We start from the raw sequence: 21,851 nt of genomic DNA, 5'->3' as shown, positions 1-21,851 counted from the left end.
GTGGTGACCCTCAGGTTAAATCACCACCAGTCAGCTCTCCCCCCTCAAAGGGGAAAGCAGCCGATGGTCATCTGGGACTGTGGCGATTTTCATTTCACGAGTGTTTTATGTCCTTTATTATTCCTCATTTCGATCTATACTATATCCACTGACCGATCACATTTCCTTCTTTCCAATTGTAATTGTATCAATGACAATTTCACTGTCCTTTCTGAAGATCTTAGAGCCTGGAATATGTATCTGTGAATTTTGTGCAGTTTGTAACCAGTCGTGCTGCTGTACGTTTTCTTCTAACTCATTTGTTTTCTGTACGGAAAGCTACTTGCGGCTCTGCACAGTCCCTTGTCATTGACTGGGTACTTTGGGGATGTGCCACTATTAAAGGATTGGAGCCTGGGCCATGGTGGCAGCTTGGTTCCCTGCAGGGTGCTGAGAAAATCGGGCAACATTTCATGGTCAATTCTGTCTGGTGACAGCCCACTGTTTATTGGAGAGAATTTCACAATTTCTCGTGATACTGTTTTATCATAGAATTTACAGTGCAGAAGGAAGCCATTCGGCCCATCAAGTCTGCACCGGCTCTTGGAAAGAGCACCCTACCCAAGGTCAACACCTCCACCCTATCCCTATAACCCAGTAACCCCACCCAACACTAAGGGCAATTTTGGACACTAAGGGCAATTTATCATGGCCAATCCACCTAACCTGCACATCTTTGGACTGTGGGAGGAAACCGGAGCACCCGGAGGAAACCCACGCAGACACGGGGAGGATGTACAGACTCCGCACAGACAATGACCCAAGCCTGAATCGAACCTGGGACCCTGGAGCTGTGAAGCAATTGTGCTATCCACAATGCTACCGTGCTGTTTTGAGCCCCTTGACCACTGGGTTGCTGGTCAAGTTCCATTAGGGGCATAGGGCAGCACGGTAGTTTTGTGGTTAGCAAAGTTGCTTCACAGCGCCAGGGTCCCAGGTTCGATTCCCGGCTTGGGTCACTGTCTGTGCAGAGTCTGCACGTTCTCCCCGTGTCTGCGTGGGTTTCCTCCGGGTGCTCCGGTTTCCTCCCACAGTCCAAAGATGTGCGGGTTAGGTAGATTGGCCATGCTAAATTGCCCGTAGTGTCCAAAAAGGTTAATTGGGGTTACTGGGTTAAGAGGATGGGGTGGAAGAGGTGTGTGCTTGAGTGGGGTGCTCATTCCAAGGGCCAGTGCAGACCCGATGGGCCGAATGGCCTCCTTCTGCACTGTAATTCTATGAAATCTATTAACATTATGATGCCTTGCCCACTAGGTATGTGCTCAGTTCCACAGTTCTTAAAGTAACTAAGTTTTCAGAGATAGAACCGATCTTTGAAATTGCTGAAGTCAGAAATAGAACCATAAAGCGCTGGGCATTCAAAGCAGGGTTGGCAGTGGAAGAGATGAGCTCTGGGAACTGTTTCTCACAATGGGTCCCGCAGAATCGGGAGTGGATCTGCTTGATGCTTCCAGCACTGCCTGTTCTTTCAATTGTAATTCATGTGCTTTTGTCCTAGTTTTATTTAATTTGTAACATTGTCTTTCTTTCAATTTAATTTTTAATAAAACAACACAGGACCCAGAACAGGAATGTTTTTTGAAGGACAGTGATGATCGGAACCAGGCCAAATCCAGTGGTTTACTGAGCAGTCATGTTGTTGTGATCAGCACGGAGAGAAGAAATGCACCAGCAGCAATCAGCTTCTTCGCAGCCCTGAGAATTCCTGTAAGTATCCGTTTAGAATCGGGGTCATTCAGTGGGGTGGGCTTTAACTGCCTGGAAAGCATTGCGCCCCCTCTCCTCCATTCTGGCATGATGATACTGGCTCACTGTTAGAGATATAAAGAGTTGTAACTCTTTACAAAGATACTATCAGGAAATTCAAACTCCTTTCCAGATCCTGATCCTTCTGGAAAGAACAATGAATTGACTTCACAGAACCATCAGAGAAGTTCAAAGGCTCAGTAATTATCAATGGGGGCATGTGTTAATTGTAATTTGACAGCCCCACTTCCAACATTAGAATAATTCTAATACAAGCATCTAAAATAGTGTTTATACTTGTAAAATGTCACCTTTCCTGCAGGGTCAGAGGAACAGATGGAGCCTTTCAGCCCCTCACACCTGTTCCACTGCCACTCCATAGAATCCCGACAGTACAGAAGGAGGCCATTCGGCCCATTGAGTCTGCACTGACCCTCTGAAAGAGCACCCTACCTAGGCCCAATCCCCCACCCTGTCCCTGTAACCCCAATCTAACCTTTTGGACATGAAGGGGCAAGTTATCATGGCCAATCCTCCTAACCTGTACATCTTTGGACAGTGGGAGGAAACGCACACAGACACGGGGAGAACATGCAAACTCCACACACAGTCACCCAAGGCCAGAATTGAACCGGGGTTCCCAGTGCTGTGAGGCAGCAGTGCTAACCACTTTTCAACCATGTGAGGTCATAACTGCTCTATATCCAAACTCCACACTTCTCGCCCCATTTCCCTGAATACCATTGGATAACAAAGATCTGTTCATCTCAGTTTTAGCATTTACAGTTGATCTCACATCAGTTTCTGTTTGCAGAAGAGGATGACAAACTTTACCCCATTTGTGCTGATAAATATTTCCTCATTTCACTTTGCAGGGGTCAGATTCCAATTTTTTTACTAATCTCGAGTCCTTGGCTCAGCTGAAATAATTTCTGTGTCTTACCTAACTTGTTCCCTTTAAAATCTTAAAACGTTGAATGAAATCACTCCTTAATCTTTTCAATTTCAGGGAGTGCAACCCTAATTTGTGCAATCCTTTCTCGTAATTTAACCTGTGGAGTCCAGGTTTCATTCTGGTAAATCTACACTGCACTCCCTTCCCAGTCAATATGTCCTTCCTGAGGTAAAAACAAAATGCTGGAAAAACACAGCAGCCCTGGCATCGTCTCGGGAGAGAGAAACAGAGTTAATGTTTCAGGTCCGAATATGGCTCCTCTTCAGAAATATTGGACCTGAAGCATTAACTCTGTTTCTCTCTGCTCTCTGTAGTATTTTGCTTTAATCCTTCCAGGGTGTGTGCCTCGAGCTGCTCTGGGTGTGGTTTAACCAAGGCTTTGCGGAGCTGAAATGTGACAGCAGCCATTGTATTCTAATCCTCTAACTATCAGGCCATCGTTCCTTTAGTCTTTTAGATTGCTTTCTATACCTGTTTGTGATATTTTAATAATTTATCTAGCTGGACCCTCAGTCGTTTTAAACTCCTGATGTTTCTAACTTTTCACCATTTTGGAAGTGCCCTATTCTCTCCCTTTTCGATTCAATTTGGTTAACCTACAGTCAAATTAAAATCCATTTTGCCACAGTTTAGAACATTTAATCTGTTAAAATCTCTAACTTTATGCTTCCACCTTCACCTTTTGGACATGAAGGGGCAATTTATCATGGCCAATCCTAACCTGCACATCTTTGGACTGTGCGAGGAAACCCACACAGACATGCCACCTATCATTGTGTCAGGGAAGGTGTGTCTTGCATTCTATTATCTGAGTTGTTACGCGATACAGTGAATAGTTGAGGTCCCGACACACACCTTTGAGGAACACACTACCAATTAGAGAACCTGTCCATTATTTCTACAAATATATAAAACAAAAAAGAGTGGCTAAGGTAAATATTGGTCCTTTAGAGGATGAGAAGGGAGATTTAATAATGGGAGATGAGGAAATGGCTGAGGAACTGAACAGGTTTTTTGGGTCGGTCTTCACAGTGGAAGACACAAATAACATGCCAGTGACTGATAGAAATGAGGCTATGACAGGTGAGGACCTTGAGAGGATTGTTATCACCAAGGAGGTAGTGATGGGCAAGCTAATGGGGCTAAAGGTAGACAAGTCTCCTGGCCCTGATGGAATGCATACCAGAGTACTAAAAGAGATGGCTAGGGAAATTGCAAATGCACTGATAATTTACCAAAATTCACCAGACTCTGAGGTGGTCCTGGCGGATTGGAAATTAGCAAACGTGACACCACTGTTTAAAAAAGGAGGTAGGGAGAAAGCGGGTAATTATAGGCCAGTGAGCTTAACTTCGGTAGTAGGGAAGATGCTGGAATCTATCATCAAGGAAGAAATAGCGATGCTTCTGGATGGAAATTGTCCCATTGGACAGACGCAGCATGGGTTCATAAAGGGCAGGTCGTGCCTAACTAATTTAGTGGAATTTTGTTGAGGACATTACCAGTGCAGTAGATAACAGGGAGCCATTGGATGTGGTATATCTGGATTTCCAGAAAGCCTTTGACAAGGTGCCACACAAAAGGTTGCTGCATAAGATAAAGATGTATGGCATTAAGGGTAAAGTAGTAGCATGGATAGAGGATTGGTTAATTAATAGAAAGCAAAGAGTGGGGATTAATGGGTGTTTCTCTGGTTGGAAATCGGTAGCTAGTGGTGTCCCTCAGGGATCCGTGTTGGGCCCACAATTGTTCACAATTTACATAGATGATTTGGAGTTGGGGACCAAGGGCAATGTGTCCAAGTTTGCAGATGACACTAAGATGAGTGGTAAAGCAAAAAGTGCAGAGGATACCGGAAGTCTGCAGAAGGATTTGGTTAGGTTAAGTGAATGGGCTAGGGTCTGGCAGATGGAACACAGTGTTGACAAATGTGAGGTTATCCATTTTGGTAGGAATAACAGCAAAAGGGATTATTATTTAAATAATAAAATATTAAAACCTGCTGCTGTGCAGAGAGACCTGGGTGTGCTAGTGCATGAGTCACAAAAAATTGGTTTACAGGTGGTTAAGAAGGCGAATGGAGTTTTGTCTTTCATTGCTAGAGGGATGGAGTTTAAGACTAGAGAGGTTATTCTGCAACTGTATAAGGTGTTAGTGAGGCCACACCTGGAGTATTGTGTTCAGTTTTGGTCTCCTTACTTGAGAAAGGACGTACTGGCGCTGGAGGATGTGCAGAGGAGATTCACTAGGTTAATCCCAGAGCTGAAGGGGTTGGATTATGAGGAGAGGTTGAGTAGACTGGGACTGTACTCGTTGGAATTTAGAAGGATGTGGGGGAGATCTTATAGAAACATATAAAATTATGAAGGGAATAGATAGGATAGATGCGGGCAGGTTGTTTCCACTGGTGGGTGAAAGCAGAACTAGGGGGCATAACCTCAAAATAAGGGGAAGTAGATTTAGGACTGAGTTTAGGAGGAACTTCTTCACCCAAAGGGTTGTGAATCTATGGAATTCCTTGCCCAGTGAAGCAGTGGAGGCTCCTTCATTAAATGTTTTTAAGATAAAGATAGATAGTTTTTTGAAGAATAAAGGGATTAAGGGTTATGGTGTTCGGGCCGGAAAGTGGAGCTGAGTCCACAAAAGATCAGCCATGATCTCATTGAATGGCGGAGCAGGCTCGAGGGGCCAGATGGCCTACTCCTGCTCCTAGTTCTTATGTTCTTATATTCTGCCACTCTATATCCTGCCAGTCAGACAATTTCCCACCCAGGACCATAACTTCCATGAGCTTCAAGTTTAGCTCTGTTTCTGATGAGGGGCTTTATCAAATGCCTTCTGGAGGTCCACGCAACAAAATAGACGTTCTCCCCTCCACTATAGTTTGCACTGAGTGCTGAATGTGGGTGCATTTGAGTGCTGTAGTGAGAGTTTGGTGTCTGAGGGATTTTAAGGGTTCATTTTTATCTAAAGTTTAGTCTTCCTTTTGTTTAGTTAATTAACTTAAAAGTTGCTGTTTGGTTTAGAAGAAGGTGAATTTTCAATCAGCTTTAAACAGAAGCCCTACTTTAAGCTACTTGCAGCTGGAGCTTGTTAATTATTTCATTGGATTAGGCCAGTTTTCAGAGGCTAGAGTCACGGTATAAAGGTGAGCCAGATTACAGTGCAGACTTTGTTTGCACTGAGTGCTGAATTTGGGTGCATTTGAGTGCTATAGTGAGAGTTTGGTGACTCAGGGAGTGCTGAATTTGGATGCATTTGAGTGCTATAGTGAGAGTTTGGTGACTCAGGGAGTGCTGAATTTGGGTGTATTTGAGTGCTATAGTGAGAGTTTGGTGACTGAGGGAGTTAGGTGAGGAGGGAGTAAGGTGCTCCTTTCATTTCATTTCCTACATTTCCTCAAAGAGCGTGAAGGGAGGCGGGAGTTTAAGAGAGGACAGCTGACTCGGAGCAGATTCGGAGGGCGGAGTTCCAGTTGGTCCACAGGGCAGCTATATTCTGTAAGGTAAGAGGGGACGGAGGCTAGGGCAGTTGCATGCTCCTGTAGGATGTGGGTGGTGAGGGATACCACCGGTGTCCCCGCTGACTATACCAGCGGGAGATTGTGTATTGAGTCAGAAGAGATAGGAGAGGTTTTCAACGAGTACTTTTCTTCAGTATTTACGAATGAGAGGGGCCATATTGTTGGAGAGGACAGTGTGAAACAGACTGGTAAGCTCGAGGAGATACTTGTTAGGAAGGAAGATGTGTTAGGCATTTTGAAAAACTTGAGGATAGACAAGTTCCCCGGGCCTGACGGAATATATCCAAGGATTCTATGGGAAGCAAGAGATGAAATTGCAGAGCCGTTGGCAATGATCTTTTCGTCCTCACTGTCACCAGGGGTGGTACCAGGGGATTGGAGAGTGGCGAATGTCGTGCCCCTGATCACAAAAGGGAATAGGGATAACCCTGAGAATTACAGGCCAGTTAGTCTTACTTCGGTGGTAGGCAAAGTAATGGAAAGGGTACTGAGGGATAGGATTTCTGAGCATCTGGAAAGGAACTGCTTGATTAGGGATAGTCAGCACGGATTTGTGAGGGGTAGGTCTTGCCTTACAAGTCTTATTGACTTCTTTGAGGAGGTGACCAAGCACGTGGATGAAGGTAAAGCAGTGGATGTGGTGTACATGGATTTAAGTAAGGCATTTGATAAGGTTCCCCATGGTAGGCTTATGCAGAAAGTAAGGAGGCATGGGATAGTGGGAAATTTGGCCAGTTGGATAACGAACTGACTAACCGATAGAAGTCAGAGAGTGGTGGTGGATGGCAAATATTCAGCCTGGAGGCCAGTTACCAGTGGCGTACCGCAGGGATCAGTTCTGGGTCCTCTGCTGTTTGTGATTTTCATTAATGACTTGGATGAGGGAGTTGAAGGGTGGGTCAGTAAATTTGCAGACGATATGAAGATTGGTGGAGTTGTGGATAGTGAGGAGGGCTGTTGTCGGCTGCAAAGAGACATAGATAGGATGCAGAGCTGGGCTGAGAAGTGGCAGATGGAGTTTAACCCTGAAAAGTGTGAGGTTGTCCATTTTGGAAGGACAAATATGAATGCGGAATACAGGGTTAACGGTATGGTTCTTGGCAATGTGGAGGAGCAGAGAGATCTTGGGGTCTATGTTCATAGATCTTTGAAAGTTGCCACTCAAGTGGATAGAGCTGTGAAGAAGGCCTATGGTGTGCTAGCGTTCATTAGCAGAGGGATTGAATTTAAGAGCCGTGAGGTGATGATGCAGCTGTACAATACCTTGGTCAGGCCACATTTGGAGTACTGTGTGCAGTTCTGGTCACCTCATTTTAGGAAGGATGTGGAAGCTTTGGAAAAGGTGCAAAGGAGATTTACCAGGATGTTGCCTGGAATGGAGAGTAGGTCTTACGAGGAAAGGTTGAGGGTGCTAGGCCTTTTCTCATTAGAACGAAGGATGAGGGGCGACTTGATAGAGGATTATAAGATGATCAGGGGAATAGATAGAGTAGACAGTCAGAGACTTTTTCCCCGGGTGGAACAAACCATTACAAGGGGACATAAATCTAAGGTGAATGGTGGAAGATATAGGGGGGATGTCAGAGGTAGGTTCTTTACCCAGAGAGTAGTGGGAGCATGGAATGCACTACCTGTGGAAGAAGTTGAGTCGGAAACATTAGGGACCTTCAAGCGGCTATTGGATAGGTACATGGATTACAGTAGAATGATGGGGTGTAGATTCATTTGTTCTTAATCTTGGACAAAAGTTCGGCACGGCATCGTGGGCCGAAGGGCCTGTTCTGTGCTGTATTTTTCTATCTTCTAAGTGCACCCAACTCCAGCTTCTCAGAGACCACGTTAGGGGACTGGAGCTGGATGAACTTCGGATCATCCGGGAGGCAGAGGGGGTAACAGAGAAGAGTTACAGGGAGGTAGCCACACCCAAGGTACAGGACAAGAGTAGCTGGGTTACAGTGAGGGGAAAGAAAACAAACGGGAAGACAGTGCAGGGATCCATCGTGGCCGTTCACCTTCAAAACAAGTATACCGTTCTGGATGCTGTTGGGGGGGTGGCCTACCGGGGGAAGGCCCTAGCAGCCAGGTCTCTGGCACTGAGTCTGGCTCTGTGGCTCAGAGGGGAAGGGGGGAGAATATAAAAGCAATAGCGATAGGCAACTCAATGGTTAGGGGAATAGATAGGAGATTCTGTGGTCGCAAGCGAGACTCCCGGAAGGTATGTTGCCTCCCGGGTGCCAGGGCCAGGGATGTCTCGGATCGAGTCTACAGGATTCTTAAGGGGGAGGGGGAGCAACCAGAAGTCGTGGTGCACATTGGTACCTACGACATGGCTCAGAAAAGGGATGAGGATCTAAAAGTGATTTTAGGGAGTTAGTTGGAAGCTCAGGAGCAGGACAAGCAGAGTAGTGATCTCAGGATTGCTACCGGTGCCACGTGCAAGTGAGGCAAGGAACAGAGAGCGAGTGCAGCTGAACATGTGGCGACAGGGCTGGTGTAGGAGGGAAGGCTTCAGATATGTAGATCATTGGGATATCTTCCGGGGAAGGTGGGACCTGTACATAAAGGACGGATTGCACCTAAACTGGAGGGGCACCAATATCCTGGGTGGGTGTTTTGCTAGAGCTCTTCGGGAGGGTTTAAACTAGTTTGGCAGGGGGATGGGAACCAGAGCTATGGATCAGAGGATAGGGTAGCTGTTGAACGGGCTGAAATAGTACGCAGCAAGTCTGTGAGGAAGGATAGACAGTTGATACGGCAAAGTTACACTCAGTGGAATGGGTTAAAGTGTGTCTGTTTCAATGCAAGGAGTGTCAGGAATAAGGGAGGTGAACTTAGAGCATGGATCAGTACTTGGAACTACGATGTTGTGACCATTACTGAGACATGGATTTCACAGGGACAGGAATGGCTGTTAGATGTTCCGGGGTTCAGATGTTTTAAGAAGAATAGGGAGGGGGGTAAAAGAGGAGGGGGAGTGGCACTGTTAATTAGGGACAGCACCACAGCTGCAGAAAAGGAGGTAGTCGCGGAGGGTTTGTCCACTGAGTCAGTATGGGTGGGAGTCAGAAACAAGAAAGGAGCAGTCACTTTATTGGGAGTTTTCTATAGACCCCCAATAGCAGCAGAGAGATCGAGGAACAGATTGGGCGGCAGATCATGGAAGCAACAGAGTTGTTGTCATGGGTGACTTCAACTTCCCTAAAATTGACTGGAACCTCCTTAGTGCAAATGGTTTGGATGGAGCAGATTTTGTCAGGTGTGTACAGGAAGGATTCCTGACTCAATATGTGGATAGGCCGACTAGGGGGGAGGTCATATTGGACTCGGTGCTCGGCAACGAACCAGGCCAGGTGTCAGATGTCTCGGTGGGAGAGCATTTCGGTGACAGTGACCATAACTCGTTGACCTTTACCATAGTCATGGAGAGGGATAGGAACAGACAGTATGGGAAGGTATTTAATTGGGGAAGGGAAATTATACTGCTATTAGACAGGAGCTGAGGAGCATAAGGTGGGAACAATTGTTCTTGGAGAAATGCACAACAGTAATGTGGGGATTGTTCAAGGAGCACTTGCTGCGAGTGCTGGATAGTTTTGTCCCACTGAGACGAGGAAGGAATGGTAAGGTGAAGGACCCTTGGATGACAAGAGAAGTGGAGCTTCTAGTCAAGAGGAAGAAGGAAGCTTACGTAAGGTTGAGGAAGCAAGGATCTGACTTGGCTCTAGAGGGTTAAAAGGTAGCCAGGAAGGAACTCAAAAATGGACTGAGGAGAGCTAGAAGGGAGCATGAAAAAGTCCTGGCAGGAAGGATTAGGGAAAACCCCAAGGCGTTCTACACATATGAAAAATTAGAGAATGATCAGAGTGAGAGTAGGGCCGATCAGGGATAGTGGAGGGAACTTGTGCCTAGAGTCTGAGGAGATGGGGGAGGCCTAAATGAATATTTTGCTTCAGTATTCACTAGAGAGAGGGACCTTGTTGCTCATGAGAACAGTGTGAACCAGGTTAATAGATTCGAACAGGTTTATATTAAGAAGGAGGATGTGCTGGAAATTTTGGAAAGCATCAGGATAGGTAAGTCCCCTGGGCCTGATGGGATATACCCAAGGTTACTACAGGACGTGAGGGAGGAGATTGCTGCGCCGTTGGCGATGATCTTTGCGTCCTCACTCTCCACTGGAGTAGTACTGGATGATTGGAGGGAGGTAAATGTTGTTCCCCTGTTCAAGAAAGGGAACAGTGAAATCTCTGGGAATTACAGACCCATTAGTCTGACGTCTGTGGTGAGCAAAATATTGGAAAGGATTCTGATAGATAGGATTTATGATTATTTAGAAAAACATAGTTTGATTAAAGATAGCCAGCATGGTTTTGTGAGGGGCAGATCATGCCTCACAAGCCTCTTTGAATTCTTTGTGGATGTGACGAGACACTTTGATGAAGGTCGGGCTGTGGATGTGGTGTATATGGATTTCAGTAAGGCATTTGATAAGGTTCCCCATGGTAGGCTCATTCAGAAATTCAGGGAGCATGGGATACAGGGAAATTTGGCTGTCTGGATACAGAATTGGCTGGCCGAAAGAAGACAGCAAGTGGTAGTGGATGGAAAGTATTCCGCCTGGAGGTTGGTGACCAGTGGTGTCCCGCAAGATCTTCTGGGACCTCTGTTCTTTGTGGATTTTATAAATGACTTGGATGAGGAAGTGGAAAGGTGGGTTAGTACGTTTGTCGATGACACCAAGATTGGTGGATTGCAGATAGTGTTGAGGGTTGTTGCAGGTTACAACAGGACATTGACAGAATGCAGAACTGGGCTGAAAAGTGGCGAGATGGAGTTCAGCCTTGATAAATGTGAAGTGATTTGTTTTGGAAGGTGGAATTTGAATGCTGAATACAGGGTAAAAGGCAGGATTCTTGGAAGTGTGGAGGAACAGAGGGTCCACGTACATAGATCCCTCAAAGTTGCCACCCAGGTTGATAAGGTTGTTAAGAAGGAGTATGGTGTATTGGCTTTCATTAACAGGGATTGAGTTTAAGAGCCGCAAGGTTTTGCTGCAGCTTTATAAAACCCTGGTTAGACCACACTTGGAATATTGTGTCCAGTTCTGGCCGCCTCATTATAGGAAGGATGTGGATGCTTTGGAGAGGGTGCAGAGGAGATTTACCAGGATGCTGCCTGGACTGGAGGGCATGTATTGTGAAGAAAGGTTGAGGGAGCTAGGGCTTTTCTCACTGGAACGAAGAAGGCAGAGAGGTGACTTGATAGAGGTGTACAAGGTGATGAGAGGCATGGAGAGAGTGGATAGCCAGAGACTTTTCCCCAGGGTGGAAATGGCTGTCACTAGAGGAATAATTTTAAGGTGATTGGAGGAATTGTAGGGGAGATGTCAGAGGTAGGTTCTTTACACAGAGAGTGGTGGGTGTGTGGAATGCACTGCCAGCAGAGGTGGTGGAGTCAGAGTCATTAGGGACATTTAAGCGACTTTTAGATAGGCACATGGACAGCAGTAAATTGAAGGGGTGTAGGTTAGGCTGATCTTAGATTAGGATAAATGGTCAGCACAACATCGTGGGCTGAAGGGTCTGTACTGTGCTTTACTGTTCTATGTTCTATAGTCACCTCTTCAAAAATTCTGCTTTGTCAGGCATGATTTCCTCTTTTGGGATTAACTTTAGTTGGGTTGTAGTTCCACAGGGATTTCAGGCACATCTTTTTGATAATTAATTTAGGAGCAGAGGCCAGCATTTATTGCCCATCCCTAATTGCCCTTCCTAAAGTGGTGGTGAGCTGCCTTCTTGAACCGCTGCAGTCCATGTGGTGTAGGTACACCCACAGTGCTGTTAGGGAGGGAGTTTCATGATTTTGACCCAATGACAGTGAAGGAACGGTGATATATTTCGAATTCAGGATGGTGAGTGACTTGGAGGGGAACCTCCAGGTGGTGGGGTTCCCAGGTATTTGCTGCTCTTGTTCCTCTAGATAGTAGTGGACGTGGGTTTGGAAGGTGCTGTCTCCGGAACCTTGGCGAGTTGCTGCAGTGCATCTTGTAGATGGTACACACGGCTGTCACTGTGCGTCACTGGTGGAGCCAGTAGATGTCTAAGATAGTGGATGGGATGCCAATCAAGCGGCTGCTTTGTCCTGGATGGTGTTGAGCTTCTTGAGTGTTGTTGGAGCTGCACTCATCCAGGCAAGTGGAGAGCGTTCCATCACACTCCTGACTTGTTCTTCACCTATTTACTTGTAAATTGTTACTTTTTTAAAAATGTTTCCAATCAAGGGGAAATTTTGGCCAGTCCACCTATCCTACACATTTTTGGGTTGTGGGGTGAGACCCACGCAGACACGGGGAGAATGTGCAAACTCTGCAAGGGCATTGACCTGGGGCTGGGACCTAACCTGGGTCCTTGGTGCTGTGAGGCAGCAGTGCTAACTACTGTGCCACCCCTGTAAATTGTTCCTTTTTAAAGGTTGATTCAATTCCATTGAAACTTTCAAATGAATCAGCTTCTACCAGCCTTTCAGGCAGTGCTGACTGTGGAGACACAAAAGGCTGCTCATTTCCCTCCTTGTCTCAGACCTGCTGTCATCGTTCAGTCTGTTCCTGTATTTGTGTCAATAATCACTTGTCTGGTTTTGTTTTGCAGGGTGTGGTGGAATTCTCCTTGTGTCTGCTCTTTGCCAAACTGGTCAGTTACACATTCCTTTTCTGGCTCCCAATGTATCTTGCCAACAAAGGTAAGTAGCAATGTCCGAAACCACTGCTGTGCTTGCAGTGGCTTGGATTGTGTGGGAATTATTCCAAATTGCACTGATGGGTGTTTGATGCTGATTAAAAGTACAGCTCTTCCTTTAACAAAGGATATAACATTTGGAAGTGACAGCACCTTCCCTGATGCAACATTAAGGGTGTATGACAGTGTTCCGCAAATTTAAAACTATAAGGTTTGGCAGTGTGCCACGTGTCACAGTCCTTCCTTTTAATTTCCCTTTGTTCCCATTTCTTTTGTTTTATTTTATTATTTTTGGTCCGTCGATTGATAATGAGAATGTGCCTTTAAGCAGTGGACCTAAGCGGAGGCAGCCTGCTAGCCAGGACAGTGTGTTCCGGGATACAAAGAGTCTATGATTGTTATGGGCCAGGGTTTAAAAACTCATGCATTATGAAGTCCACCTGATCTACAACCTTTCTGTTGAATTTGGCTAGGATGAGCACAAGAGCCTTCCCCTCAGCTGTGATTCAACAGTCTTCCAGACACTTTAATCAAAACAAGTTTTATTCTAAGAACTTGGTTAACATTTATATAAATACATAGCAATAATTTTTTATCAATTACAAACATAATGACCCCACACAGCTACAGTACTCTATGTGTAACCCTTAATGAATTCCCCCTTAGTTGTTCCAATTCAAAAACAAAATCCTATAAACGTAAAACCCTTTTCCAGGGTGTGGCCCAGCACTCTGCATTCTCACTTGAATAAGACTGGCTTTCCCTGAGATTCTGACCCAGTCTCATCAGAAGGTTTAAACCCTTCCGGAAAGCAAATTATATCCAAAGCAACCACCAAGGTGATTTTTACTGGAACCGATATTTAAAATGAAGCTAGAGAGAGACAGGCCAAAACACTTCTCTTGTCTGAGTCCACAGCAGTCAAATGTGAAAGCGAAACCAAGAACCTCACACAGCCACAGCCCAGCTCCACCCACACAACGACATCACCGAAGCCATGTGATGAGACAAAAACCTTTCTTAAAGGGACACTCGCATGACAGCTATGATGTTGTCGCTCTCACAGAAATGGGGTTAAAGGAAGGCCAGGATTAGCAGCTGAGCGTTGGAGGATAGAGATGCTTCAGGAGAGATAGAGGGGAATTTAAAAGGGGTGGGGGAGCAGCATTACTGGTTAAGGAGAATATTATACGCGTACTGCAGGAGGACACCTCGGAGGGCTCATACAATGAGGCAATCTGGGTAGAGCTCAGGAACAAGAAGGGGGTAATCGCAATGTTGGCGTTTATTACAGGCCACCCAACTGCCAACGAGAGATAGAGGAGCAAATAGGTAGAGAGATTTTCGAAAGGTGCAAATGTAACAGGGTTGTTGTGGTAGGGGATTTTAATTTCACCGATATTGACTGGGACTCACTTAGTGCTGGGGGCTTTGATGGGGCAGAGTTTGTAAGGTATATCCCGGAAGGCTTCTTGACACAATATGTAGATAGTCTGACTAGGGAAGGGGCAGTACTGGACCTGGTATTGGAGAATGTTTTGGGAGTAGTGACCACAATTCCGTAGGTTTCAGGGTACGTTTGGATTGGGATGACGGGAACCCTCGGGTTACGGTGCTAAACTGGGGAAAGGAAAATTCCGATAACATTAGGTAGGAATTGAAGAATTTGGATTGGGTGCGGCTGTTGGAAGGTAAATCAACATCGGACATGTGGGAGTCTTTCAAGCGACAGTTGATTAGGATTCAGGAAAGTCACATTCCTGAGAGAATGAAGGATAAGTATGGGAAGTTCAGGGAGTCTTGGATAACGAGGGATATTGTGAACCTCATCAAAACAAAAAAGAAGGCTTTTGTACGGTCGCCAAGGGTGAGGACAGTCGAAACCCTTGAGGAGTACAAAGAAAATAGGAAGGAACTAAAGCGGGAAATTAGGAGGGCTAGGTAGGGTTATGGGAGAGGTGTTTTCAGAACCCCAAAATGTATCATGAAGTTCAACCAACCCCCACCTTTAATGGATTGTTGCTTTTGAAGCACACGGCTTGTTCCCCAGGTGTAGTATTACAATTATGGACACGTGGTTTTTAAAACAAAACAAAACAATGTTTATTCCATGAACTCAAATTAACCTTTTAAATAAACATTGGATCTCTTAACACCCCTTACTTCAAAGATAACCCCAAAAATAATACAACACTACCCAATCCTGCAAACTGTTCCTTTACACATCCAAAAGACTTAACAAATCCTTCAAACAGAAGCACATTAGATTTATATTCAAAACTGAGACCTTTTTACAATTCCGATTTCACCAAAGGATTAAGAGATAGTCCTTCATGGCAGAGATCACCAGCAATGCAGTTCACAGCCACACCCAAGCTTTCTTCAAACTGAAACTAAAACTCCCAAAAAGCAGAAGTGAGCTCACTTCAGTAATATGATCAGCTTCATTTCTTAAAGGTACATTTCTTAAACATACAATTCTTAAAGGCACTCTCACATGACAGAGGGAGCATGAAAAGTCATTGGCAAGTAGCACTAAGGTGAATCCCAAAGCTTTTTATTCATATGTAAAAAGCAAGAGGGTGGCCAAGGAAAGGATTGGACCACTTAAGTGGGGGGGGGGGGGGGGGGGGGAATCTATGTGTCGAGCCAGAGGAAATGGATGAGATACTAAATGAGTACATTTCATCAAGGTTCACCAAAGAAACCTAAATTGTAGTCCCAGTGTACAGGATGTTGAGAGTAGTGAGGTCAGGGATAGGGTTAAAAGTTCGAAAGAGGGCACCGGCAAGCAGGACGCTGGTTTGAAGTGTGTCTACTTCAACGCCAGGAGCATCCGGAATAAGGTGGGTGAGCTTGCAGCATGGGTTGGTACCTGGGATCTCGATGTTGTGGCGATTTCGGAGACATGGGTAGAGCAGGGACAGGAATGGTTGTTGCAGGTTCCAGGATTTAGATGTTTCTGTAAGAACAGAGAAGATGGTAAAAGAGGGGGGGGGGGTGGCATTGTTAATCAAGGAAAGTATTACGGCGGTAGAAAGGACGCTTGAGGACTCGTCTACTGAGGTAGTATGGGCCGAGGTTAGGAACAGTAGAGGAGAGGTCACCCTGTTGGGAGTTGTCTATAGACCTCCGAATAGTTCCAGAGATGTAGAGGAAAGGATTGCAAAGATGATTCTCGACAGGAGCGAGAGTAACAGGGTAGTTGTTATGGGGGACTTTAACTTTCCAAATATTGACTGGAAATACTATAGTTCGAGTACTATAGATGGGTCAGTTTTTGTGCAGTGTGTGTAGGAGGGTTTTCTGACACAGTATGTAGACAGGCCAACAAGGGGCGAGGCCACATTGGATTTGGTACTAGGTAATGAACCCGGCCAGGTGTTAGATTTAGATGTAGGTGAGCACTTTGGTGATAGTGATCACAACTCGGTTATGTTTACTTTAGCAATGGGCAGGGATAGGTATATACCGCAAGGCAAGAATTATAGCTGGGGGAAAGGCAATTATGATGCTATTCGGCAAGATTTAGGATGTATAGGATGGGGAAGGAAACTGCAGGGGATGGGTACAATCGAAATGTGGAGCTTTTTCAAGGAACAGCTACTGCGTGTCCTTGATAAGTATGTACCTGTCAGGCAGGGAGGAAGTTGTCGAGCAAGGGAACCGTGGTTTACTAAGGAAGTTGAAGCACTTGTCAAGAGGAAGAAGAAGGCTTATGTTAGGATGAGACATGAAGGCTCAGTTAGGGCACTTGAGAGTTACAAGTTAGCCAGGAAGGACCTAAAGGGAGAGTTAAGAAGAGCGAGGAGAGGACACGAAAAGTCGTTGGCGGATAGGATCAAGGAAAACCCTAAGGCTTTCTATAGGTATATCAGGAACAAAAGAATGACTCGAGTAAGATTAGGGCCAATCAAGGATAGTAGTGGAAAGTTGTGTGTGGAATCAGAGGAGATAGGGGAAGCGTTAAATGGATATTTTTCATCAGTGTTTACACTGGAGAAAGACAATGTTGTCGAGGAGAACACTCGGGTTCAGTTGACCAGGCTAGATGGAATTGAGGTTCAAAAGGAGGAGGTGTTAGCAATTTTGGAAAATGTCAAAATAGATAAGTCCCCTGGGCCAGATGGGATTTATCCTAGGATTCTCTGGGAAGCCAGGGAGGAGATGCAGAGCCTTTGTCCTTGATCTTTATGTCGTCTTTGTCGACAGGAATAGTGCCGGAAGACTGGAGGATAGCAAATGTTGTCCCCTTGTTCAAGAAGGGGAGTAGAGACAACCCTGGTAATTATAGACCTGTGAGCCTTACTTCGGTTGTGGGTAAAATGTTGGAAAAGGTTATAAGAGATAGGGTTTATAATCATCTTGAAAAGAACAAGTTGATTAGCGATAGTCAACACGGTTTTGTGAAGGGTAGGTCATGCCTCACAAACCTTATTGAGTTTTTTGAGAAGGTGACCAAACAGGTGGATCAGGGTAAAGCTGTTGATGTGGTGTATATGGATTTTAGTAAGGCGTTTGATAAGGTTCCCCAAGGTAGGCTATTGCAGAAAATAAGGAAGTATGGAATTGAAGGTGATTTAGCGGTTTGGATCAGTAATTGGCTAGCTGAAAGAAGACAGAGGGTGGTGGTTGATGGCAATGTTCATCCTGGAGTTCAGTTACTAGTGGTGTACCGCAAGGATCTGTTTTGGGGCCACTGCTGTTTGTCATTTTATAAATGACCTGGAAGAGGGTGTAGAAGGATGGGTTAGTAAATTTGCAGATGACACGAAGGTCGGTGGAGTTGTGGATAGTGCTGAAGGATGTTATAGGATACAGAGGGACATAGATAAGCTGCAGATCTGGGCTGAGAGGTGGCAGATGGAGTTTAATGCGGAAAAGTGTGAGGTGGTTCACTGTGGAAGGAGTAACAGGAATGCAGAGTACTGGGCTAATGACAAGATTCTTGGTAGTGTAGATGAACAGAGAGATCTCGGCATCCAGGTACATAAATCCCTGAAAGTTGCCACCCAAGTTAATAGGGCTGTTAAGAAGGCATATGGTGTGCTAGCCTTTATAAGCAGGGGGATTGAGTTTCGGAGCCACAAGGTCATGCTGCAGCTGTACATAACTCTGGTGCGGCCGCACCTGGAGTACTGCGTGCAGTTCTGGTCACCACATTATAGGAAGGATGTGGAAGCTTTGGAAAGGGTTCAGAGGAGATTTACTAGGATGTTGCCTGGTATGGAGGGAAGGTCTTACGAGGAAAGGCTCAGGGAATTGAGGTTGTTTTCGTTAGAGAGGAGAAGGCTGAGAGGTGACTTAATAGAGACATATAAGATAGTCAGAGGGTTAGATAGGGTGGACAGTGAGAGTCTTTTTCCTCGGATGGTGATGACCAACACGAGGGGACATAGCTTTAAATTGAGGGGTGATAGATATAGGACAGATATCAGAGGCAGTTTCTTTACTCAGAGAGTAGTAGGGGTGTGGAACGCCTTGCCTGCAACAGTAGTAGACTCGCCAACTTTAAGGGCATTTAAGTGGTCACTGGATAGACATATGGATGAAAATGGAATAGTGTAGGTCAGATAGGCTTCAGATGGTTTCACAGGTCGGCGCAACATCGAGGGCCGAAGGGCCCGTACTGCGCTGTAGTGTTCTACGTTCTATGTTCTAAATGGACTTTGTGGAAATTGATTCTTGGGCAGGGTGTGTGTACAGTCTGGATCATGTTAACATCAAAGAGGAGTAGGTATTGGGTCTTTTAAAAGATATTAAGGTAGATAAAGCTGCCTTCAGGAGCTGGTTTAGCTCACTGGGCTAAATCGCTGGCTTTTAAAGCAGGCCAGTAGCACGGTTTGATTCCCGTACCAGCCTCCCCGGACAGGCGACTAGGGGCTTTTCACAGTAACTTCATTGAAGCCTACTTGTGACAAGCAATTTTCATTTATTATACTGGGGCTGTTTAGCACAGGGCTAAATTTCTGGCTTTGAAAGCAGACCAAGGCAGGCCAGCAGCACGGTTCGATTCCCGTAACTGCCTCCCCGAACAGGCGCCGGAATGTGGCGACTAGGGGCTTTTCACAGTAACTTCATTTGAAGCCTACTTGTGACAATAAGCGATTTTCATTTTTTCAAATCTCCTGGGCTGGATGGGATTTACCCCAGAATACTGAGGGAAACAAGGGAGAAAACTACTGGGGTCTTGACGACATCTTTGCATCCTCATTGGCTCCAGGTGAGATCCCAGAGGACTGGAGAATAGCCAATGTGGTACCGCTGTTTAAGAAAGGTAGCAGGGATAACCCTGGAAACTATAGGCTTGTGAGCCTCACATCGGTAGTAGGTAAATTATTGGAGAGAATTCTCAGGGACAGGATTTCTACCCATTTGGAAACAAATGGACTCATAAGTGATAGACAGCATGGTTTTGTGAAGGGGCGGTCGTGCCTCACTAACTTGATCGAGTTTTTTGAGGAGGTGACAAAGGTGATTGAGGGGAGAGCAGTGGATGTTGTCTATATGGACTTCAGTAAAGCCTTTGTCAAGGTGCCTCATGGCAGACTGGTACAAAAGGTGAAGTCACATGGAATCAAAGATGAGGTGGTAAAATGGATACAAAACTGGCTCGGTCACGGAAGGCAGAGGGTAGCAGTAGAATGGTGTTTGTCTGAATGGAAGGTTGTGACTAGTGGTATTCCACAGGGATCTGTGCTTGGGCCTCTGTTGTTTGTGGTGTACACAAACGATTTGGAAGAAAATATAGCTGATCAGATTAGTAAATTCGCAGATGACACCAAGGTTGGTGGAGTGGTAGATAGAACATACAGTGCAGAAGGAGGCCATTCGGCCCATCGAGTCTGCGTCGACCCACTTAAGCCCTCAATGCCACCCTATCCCTGTAACCCAATAACCCCTCCTAACCTTTTGGACACTAAGGGCAATTTAGCATGGCCAATCCACCTAACCTGCACATCTTTGGACTGTGGGAGGAAACTGGAGCACCCGGAGGAAACCCACACAGACACGGGGAGAACGTGCAGATTCAGCACAGACAATGACCCAGCGGGGAATCGAACCTGGGACCCTGGCGCTGTGAAGCCACAGTGCTTGGTGCTGTGAAGCCACAGTGCTAGCCACTGTGCTACTGTGCTGCCCATAATTAGTGTTGAGGATTGTCAGAGGATACAGCAGGACATAGATAGGTTGGAGACTTGGGCAGAGAAATGGCAAACGGAGTTTACTCCGGACAAATGTGAGGTAATGAATTTTGGTAGGTCTAACATAGAGGGGATATATACCGTGATTGCACAACTCTCAGGAATATAGAAAGTCAGAGATCTGGGCGTGCAGGCCCACAGATCATTGAAGGTGGCAACACAAATGGACAAGGTAGTCAAGAAAGCATACGGAATGCTCGCCTTCATTGGACAGGGCATCGAGTATAAAAACTGGCAAGTCATGCTGCAGTTGTAGAGGACCTTGGTAATCTAGCACTTGGAATATTGCGCACAATTCTGGTTGCCACAGTACCAGAAGGATGTGGAGGCTTTGGTGAGGGTGCAGAGGAGGTTTACCAGGATGTTGCCTGGTCTGGAAGTGGAGGGTGAATAGACTCGGACTGTTTTCTTTAGAATGACGGAGGTTGTGGGGCGACTTGATAGTGGTCTACAAGATTGAGGGACATGGATAGAGTGGATGGGCAGGCACTCTATCCCAGGGTGGAGGGGGTCAGTCACCAGGGGGCAGAGGTTTAAGGTCCGTGGGGCAAAATTTAGAGGAGATGTGCGAGGCAGGTTTTTTACACAGAGGGTGGTGAGTGTCTGGAACGCGTTGCCAGGGGAGGTTGTGGAAGCAGAAACATTAATGGCGTTCAAAAGGCATCTCGACAAATACATGGATTTCATAGAATTATTTCATAGAATTTACAGTGCAGAAGGAGGCCATTCGGCCCATCGAGTCTGCACCGGCTCTTGGAATGAGCACCCTACCCAAGCACACATCTCCACCCTATGCCCATAACCCAGTAACCCCACCTAACACTAAGGGCAATTTGGACCCGGAGGGCAATTTAGCCTGGCTAATTCACCTAACCTGCACATCTTTGGACTGTGGGAGGAAACCGGAGCACCCGGAGGAAACCCACGCACACACGGGGAGAACGTGCAGACTCCACACAGACAGTGACCCAAGCCGGGATTCGAACCTGGGATCCTGGAGCTGTGAAGCATTTGTGCTAACCACTATGCTACCATGCTAACCACCATCCTACCATGATAGGATGGGTATAGACGGATAGGGCACAAGGAAGTGCTGAGGGTTTTGGCCAAGGTGGGTATCATGACCAGTACAGGCTTGGAGGGTCGAAGGGCCTGTTCCTGTGCTGTATTGTTCTTTAATATAAATTTAGAGTACCCCTTGTCTTCAAAATTAAGAGAGGTATGGACAGGGTGGATAGCAAAAAGCTTTTCCAAGATTGGGGATGTCAATTACAAGGGGTCACGATTTCAAAGTGAGAGGGGGAAAGTTTAAGGGAGATGTGCGTGGGAAGTTTTTTACGCAGAGGGTGGTGGGTGCCTGGAATGCTTTTCCAGCGGAGGTGGTAGAGACAGGCACGATAGCGTCATTTAAGATGCATCTAGACAGATATATGAACGGGCGGGGAACAGAGGGAAGTAGATCCTTGGAAAATAGGCAACAGGTGAGATAAAGGATCTGGATCGGCGCAGGCTGGGAGGGCCGAAGGGCTTGTTCCTGTGCTGTAATTTTCTTTGTTCTTTGTTCTAATTATTTTTTCCAATGAGGGGCAATTTGGCGTGGCCAATCCACCTAGCCTGCACATCTTTTGGGTTGTGGGGGCGAAACCCAC

The 21,851-nt window shown here is 46.0% G+C and overlaps 1 protein-coding gene across 1 annotated transcript in view; it reads left to right on the top strand.

Moving 5' to 3' along the window:
* Window positions 1-1,352: 1,352 nt before the first annotated feature.
* Window positions 1,353-21,851, top strand: part of LOC119968704 (glucose-6-phosphate exchanger SLC37A1-like) — a 38,723-nt gene continuing 18,224 nt past the window's right edge. Inside the window, exons 1-2 of the mRNA XM_038801304.1 lie at window positions 1,353-1,746; window positions 12,911-13,001. Of these exons, the coding sequence (XP_038657232.1) occupies window positions 12,983-13,001 (19 nt within the window). The 5' untranslated portion in view covers window positions 1,353-1,746; window positions 12,911-12,982. The remainder of the gene's footprint in view (window positions 1,747-12,910; window positions 13,002-21,851) is intronic.

This window comes from Scyliorhinus canicula, chromosome 7 (genome assembly GCF_902713615.1).
Source record: "Scyliorhinus canicula chromosome 7, sScyCan1.1, whole genome shotgun sequence".
Taxonomy (NCBI): Eukaryota; Metazoa; Chordata; class Chondrichthyes; order Carcharhiniformes; family Scyliorhinidae; genus Scyliorhinus; species Scyliorhinus canicula.
Note: the sequence above shows the minus strand (reverse complement) of the source record. Positions and strands in the feature narration are given on the sequence as shown.